General features: G+C 32.7%; 1 protein-coding gene across 2 annotated transcripts; it reads right to left on the bottom strand.

Moving 5' to 3' along the window:
• Nucleotides 1-397: 397 nt before the first annotated feature.
• Nucleotides 398-5,324, bottom strand: LOC143586856 (protein PLASTID MOVEMENT IMPAIRED 1-RELATED 2-like). Of its 2 annotated transcripts, none has more exons than XM_077068314.1 (3): nt 5,282-5,324; nt 2,514-4,438; nt 398-1,269 (listed from the first exon to the last, which is right to left on the bottom strand). In XM_077068314.1, exons 2-3 carry the CDS (start codon nt 4,436-4,438, stop codon nt 513-515), a joined length of 2,682 nt encoding a protein of 893 aa, XP_076924429.1. In that variant the 5' UTR covers nt 5,282-5,324; the 3' UTR covers nt 398-512. The 2 variants fall into 2 exon arrangements, with proteins under 2 accessions (XP_076924429.1, XP_076924428.1); XM_077068313.1 differs by lacking the exon at nt 5,282-5,324 and adding an exon at nt 5,092-5,108.
• Nucleotides 5,325-7,000: the final 1,676 nt, after the last annotated feature.

Genomic DNA, 7,000 nt, shown 5'->3' with positions numbered 1-7,000 from the left:
ATGGAGTGTTCATGTGTATAATTATAAATAAATGATAAACACTTCCAGGTTTATTAATGCCTGTGTTTTTTTTTTTTAAAAAAATTATTTTGTGATATAAATAAAATCAATTTATATATAATGATACAAGCATAGATGTATTACATTTTTCTATATACATTATATATTAATTTATTTGTAACTTAATTATTTAGATAATCATGTGTGTTATGCATGCTCTAAAACTATTTTATATATGTTAAAATAAAAATAAAAGGGTGATTGAATTGAGAATTAGAGACATAAGAAAATTAATCTTACCACATCAGAAAAAGGGATTACCAAAATCATGTAAAGATAAAGAAAAACATAAAAATAAAATTAAAATTAAAATAAATATAAAAAAATCAACCATTGAACAGTTGCATTTCAATGAATTCATATGTTGAACAGACACGCCTCTATATGTCCTCAAAATCCAAAGATATATGTAAATTATTTATAATGAATAATTCACATGAACTTGATATTATTCATTTAAATACAATATCAGGGTTTCTTACATATAAGTTGAGTCCTGATAATTCTTTCCATTTATCTACCTCACCATGAATATACGACGATATACTCCACAGCGTCTCATCATGTTTCATTTTATTCATCGACCGTATAGACGATCTCACCAACGCAGTTGACTTGGTCAACGCGTGCTTTTTAGTCTTACCCGTCATCCCACTAGAATACAACCAACGAGAACCCGACTGCTGCTTCTTCTGCAAGTTAGCTTTCAACCCCGTTACATAAACTTCGTTGACTTTGACCATCTGGTCAACACTCTTGCTTCTTTCAACTTGAAGTAGAGCAAGCATTGGGATGCCGACGGGCTCATAGTCGCGTAACGGATCCCTAAGCAATATTTGCAACGCTAACATGAAATTACCAAAATAACTATAACGGTTATTAAACGATGTTCCAAGATTCTTGGAAGACGAGTAAGTAACCTCGGATTGAACATCAAAATTTGAGGAATTGATATAGTTGTCTAATGGTATTGACATTTCTAATATTTCTTCGATGTTATTGTTGGTTGTAGAGGTTGAGCTTATGGTTGAGGGGGGTTGTTCAGTTGATATCCCGGATTGGATTCTTAATCCTTCGATTAAAAGGTATTGAATCCTGTCAATTGTTGAAGGAATGATGTTGTTTAATGAAACATATTCTGAATCAATGTCGCAACAAATGTTTGTTTGTGTTTCAATGGTCTCTAATTCATGAAGTAACACATCATCCCTGTAACGAATATATAGAGGATCAAGATATTGTGTTCGTTAAAGATTTACAGGAAATAAATTGGAGCTAGATATGGATAAATGAGCAGGTTGGGTAACAGGTCAAAAACAGCAAGTTTTGTGTGGATTGACCCAAACGCTTTTTGTCCGAAAAATTTAAATTCTTGCAAACATTTATGTCCCAGATATGACTATATATTAAAAATCCAATTCTGAGTGCAACAATTCAAAGCATAGTAATGCTTTAAATTTACATTTTTACAAAGAAAAATACAAAATTATTTAAAAGAGATACATCTTAATTATAAAATCTTATGTCAATTTCCTTATTAGTTTAAATGGGTTATACAAGTCAATTTACGAGCCCGTCGGGTTTACCTGAACACAACCCATTTTAGATAAACGGGTTAAAGGTTACAACCCGAAACTGACCCAAACCCGTTTATAACAAACCCAAACCCGCGAATTTTGTGTAAAAAATTCACACCCCTAGCTTCTACCCGTTCTGACTTGATTCCTTTTCAACTATTTTACCCCTTAACTAAAAAAGAGCATGAGGGAGGGGGTGGGGGTGGGGGTAATGCCCAAAATAGGTTTGGGTCAAAACAACTAATTTTGGTATGGTTCTAGTTGACCAAAACATGTTTCCTCAACTGTTTAATAAACAAATAGTGTTTCTATTCAATTAAAAAAGTAACATTACCTCAAAAACAATATCTAATATTTGAATAAGGTATGGGTCAAAACAACTAAATTCGGTATGGTTCAAGTTGACCAAAACATGTTTTATCGGATGTTTAACAAACAAACAGTGTTTCTGTTCAATCAAAAAAGTTGCATTATCTCAACAATTATATAATATTTTAATAAGGTTTGGGTCAAAACAACTAATTCTGGTATGTTCGAGTTGACCAAAACATGTCTTCTCAAATGTTTTAAAAGAAAATAGTGTTTCTATTGAATTAAAAAAGTTGCATGATCTCAACAACAATATATAATATTTGAATAAAATGATATAAGATGTTTATGCATAAAAATACACTTTGGACAACCTTGACATGTTTCAAGTTAAGCTATTTTTTTAATGTGCCCATTCAACCGTTGAAATTAAACCATACCCCAATTCAACCCATTCATAAGTAAACAGGTCAACTGTAACATCTAATAGAAGCATAAAAGTGATGTTATATCAACTATTGAAAATAATTTCTCATTAAAACCTGTAGTTTAAGTAAATTGACTAACCTTTCAATAATCGCCATCTGAGATTCACCTTTCCAAGCTGCTTGCTGCAATACCATTCCCGTAATTACCTCCAACGGCATCAAACGGGTCACTTGAGAAAGCATCTTTTCGGGCCCCAAACGTGCCCAATTTACCAAAATACCCATGCCATCAGACCCCATTGCAGGAGGTAACACAACAGTATTAGACACTTGCACAACCAACTTTTCACCATTTTTAGCACGCTTAAATAATAGCGGATTCATTGACCTTAAAAACCCACCACTTTCGGTTTTCAAAAACGGGCCCACCCCTTCTCCGAGTGAAGGAAGTTCACGGGGGGTCGTTTCGGGTGAAAGATAAACCGGGCTTCCAAACGCACCCGAATCGGTTCTTGGAGAGTTTTGAAACGCGCGCTCGTTTAATCCCCATTTTTCCATTAACGTTTCAGTTTCTGAATTCTCAAGCATTTTAGCTTTCCTTCTACTAATTAACGAGGGACCCGCCTGGTAATCGCGTTTAATTTCAGCCTTTTCAAATAAAAACGATGAATCAAAAATGTTAGAACAGTCATTTCGATCTTCATTAACATCAAGATCAAAAACAAAATTTCCTGAAGCTAAATTTTCCTTCTCAAATTGTTTCAAAAGCCGCTCCCTTGGAGATTCAGGCTCGGGCTCGGGTTTGGGCTCACTATCAAAACCAACCAAGTTCATGAAATCATGGATAACAGTGTTTGTTAAGTCATCTAAGCTACGTGATTTTACCATATTACCCCCTTCATAATAGTCGTTTTCAAGAAACTGGTTTTCATGAAAATTAAATTCATGTTCGGGTTTTTCGGATACCGAGAGATTTTGCAAAAACAATTCAAGTTCTTCATTGGATTCTTCGGGGTAGAAAGTATCTTTCTCTTTTCGACTATTATCATCAAAAATGGCTTCAGTTTCGAAATCATCACAAACCTCATCATCAAAAAGATCAGCCACATTAATGGTCTCAACACAAGAATCTTCAACCGATTTAGCAAATTCAATACCTTTATCAATTACTGTAAACTCATCATCAGAAACCTCATTAGATATTGACTTTGACTCTTTTGAATAACTTGTTTTAGCATCACCAAGTAAGTCATAAAGAAGACCAACTGATGGCCCTTTCATATCAAAAGATCCATTCGGCACGTGGGTCCCACGCCTCAACTTACTCGGAATGCTGACAACCCTTTGAAACATACCACTTTTCCCTTTTCCAAGATTACGTTTAACTAAATTATCCGCCATTAAAGAAAACCCGAAACTAACATTTATTGTAGCACCTTTTGCCTTACCCGTAAGCTTAAAACTCGTTATCCATTTTCCATAACGGTTTTTCTCGTCCTCTAATTCGGTTAAAGTGATTGGAAGCAATCTAGTGAGATCAATCCAATGTTTTCCAATATCTAAACTAGGAGCTCCAACTATAGAGGCATAAAGTAATGAGAGCTTAGGTGTATACTTTGCGACATCATCATTAGCATCATGTTTACTAATGTATACTGAACAATGGTGGATTAACGTCTCGTCAAATAAAGCAGCACCCTCTTTGACACGTATAGATTGGCCTTTTAAAACCTCATCTTTTCTTTTCCAATAAACACATAAGTTAAGGTCATTGAAGTTTGACGGTAACCCTTCTATGGAATGAATATGCAGAAAGAAAGAACAACTTAACCGATGATTTATAATATGAGATAGGGCTTTTAATGGTTTCCATTTCCAAATAGAAGACTTCTTTTCGTTCAGTAATAAATCATCTTTCATGTACTTATGTGGCATTGAAGTCGTTGGTGGGCTCTCTTGCAAGTATAGGGCTTTATTAATTTCTTCAATGTCGTGTAGTAACCTTGAACTTCCAAAATCATCAATGTTTGTTCTTCTTAGAGATTCTTCATTTGGCATCATCATCTTCACAAAAAGTCAAATTCATTAGCAAGAATACTTCAATTTAGACTTCAAACTGACAAATTCAATGAATATTTTGATCAAAATAATCACATGATTCTTCCAAATTGATTATTCTGATCTTAATAATCACAAAATCAAAATCATAATACCTTTTTCTCAAACACATTGATAGCCACAAAATCATAATCATAGTATCAATTTATACCGCAAATCCATTGATTATTTTGATCAAAATAATCACATGACTCTTCCAAATTGATTATGTAGGCCTATATAATCACATGATTCTTCCAAATCTATTATTTTGATGTAGATAATCACAAAATCCTAATCATAATATCAATTTAGACTATAAATCCATTGCTTATACCAATCAAGATAATCACATGATTCTTCAAAAAAAATTGATATAGATAACAGAAAATCATAATTCTAATAATAACCTTTCTCAAATCCATTAATAATCACAAAATCATAACCATTATATCAATTTAAACTCAAATTGATTATTCTGATCAAGAATAATAATAATAACTGATCCCAAACCCTAAAAACCTAATAATTATTGCAACAAATGCACATCTAAACAGCCTCTAAATCCTAAAGAAACATACATTTCAATGAACAAACTCTAATTATAGCAGAAAATACACCATAGCAGCCGAACTAAAGCAGATGAAACCAAAACTGAAACCGTCAGAAACAAATCAAATAGTTGAAGGACTCGATCAAATCAATTGACGTAAAGAGAAACGGAAACATGGAATTGATGGATATCCGTTACAAATTAACTGCAAAATGAACAATTGAGATGAGTGTTACCACTGAATTAAGCGAACTTACCAGAAATTGAAGCTGACTGGATTGAATTAACCAGAGAATTTGGGGGTTTGATGAAGAATTGGATAGAGACAGTTGGGGTTTAGATGGATGGATGGATGGATAACCGAACAAGAGGCAAAGGCAGCTCTTTTTTTCTTTTTTTTTTTTCTTCATGCACATGTTCATAAAGCGCAGAGGGTCTCTCTGGAAGCCACCACTTTATTCCTTTGGATAGAGGTACGGTGTGCCTACATCCCACCCTCCCCAGACTCTACCTATAGCTCTGCTGTCGATGGGATTTTACTGGGTATGATTGATTGATATAGTATGTTTATTTTGTCTTCATGTTCCTTCTTTTTAAGAGTTTTAAAATTTCTTTGTTTTTAAATCAAATGAATCTCCACTAAAGTTTTTCTAACTTTATGATGATTATTTTGTGCATAATGTGATTAAAGAAACAAAAATCCACTCATTTTGTTTCAATAGCATTATTTATAAGTCTATGATAAGTTATATGTTTTAAATGCTAATAATTTATTTATTACTTTAGTGTAAACGTTAATTTATTTTATCACTTTAGTGTGTTTGGGATGAAAACCTGGAATAAGATGATTAAATGTTTTATATATGTTTTGGATGTATTAAATGTCTACCGAATATTTGTTTTGGATGTATGAAAAGAACAAATTGTGAATACTTTATGGTGTAAAATAAAGAAAAGGTGAAGAATTTAAATCTTATGGTCATGAGATATTCAACTACATAGGACACATATCATATTTTGAAGAATGTATATCGGAAGAAAGGTGTCTAATGAAGTCATGGCAATTATATAAATGTGTGATCCTATTTGATTTTCATAAATTCTACAGCGGAAGTACACACCCATGCGTGTCAAACTGGCAATATCATATAAGTAATAGGTGTGACTGACTAACCCTTATTTTTATTTCATATTACATGACTATATGTTGCTAAACACACAAGCATGTGATGTTCAGAAAATTGAGTTTAAGATTTTTCCAAACTTGGAAGATACGTTGACATAGCTCTAGCTTGAGTTTCTTGAAATTTAATAAACCACCGATTATAGGTTTGTCAAGATTCTTCCTCCCCAAGATCCACGCTTTTAGATCTGGCACAGTAACAATTGAACACTGGTAACATAAAGATCGAAAAACATTTTGTTCCTTAAATTGTATCAAGATGTTTGTTCCGTTGCATTATTGTTGGTTACTACACCCTAAATGTGAAGTATTTTCTTTTACTTGCTTTGATGAAACAAACATATATGTGTAAAGAATAGGTTTTATTTAAAAGTTGTGATTTTTTATGGTTAATTCAGTTTTGTTGTGAATCTTTGTATCAATTGCATTTGTTTGTAATGAATATACATAGAATCTATTGCTTAGAAATAACTGATATTGCATTAAGGATATTGTTTTTCTTAGAATTAGATTTATATATTGTTTCCAAATCATATGGCTCATTTCATACAAAGGATCTTCTACGTATTCTTCTTTCCACCATTGTCATCCTCTCCGGTCATGGTTACGATCATCCTCTCCTGTTATAAATAAGAAATGTTTATTATATAATTTCTTTAATCTCATAACATATCTCGTTGGTGTAGATTTGGGCCTTTATCCAAGCTAGTTGATGCACTATCACGGATCTTAATTCTTTATAGATTTAAATGATGATTTGGAATGTCAAGCTAGAGTTTGTTTTATCATAACT

The sequence above is a fragment of the Bidens hawaiensis genome, unplaced genomic scaffold (assembly GCF_021521415.1).
Source record: "Bidens hawaiensis isolate Kalapana, Puna unplaced genomic scaffold, B.hawaiensis_p1.1 tig00035019_1, whole genome shotgun sequence".
Taxonomy (NCBI): Eukaryota; Viridiplantae; Streptophyta; class Magnoliopsida; order Asterales; family Asteraceae; genus Bidens; species Bidens hawaiensis.
This window is presented reverse-complemented; position numbering and strand designations above follow the sequence as displayed.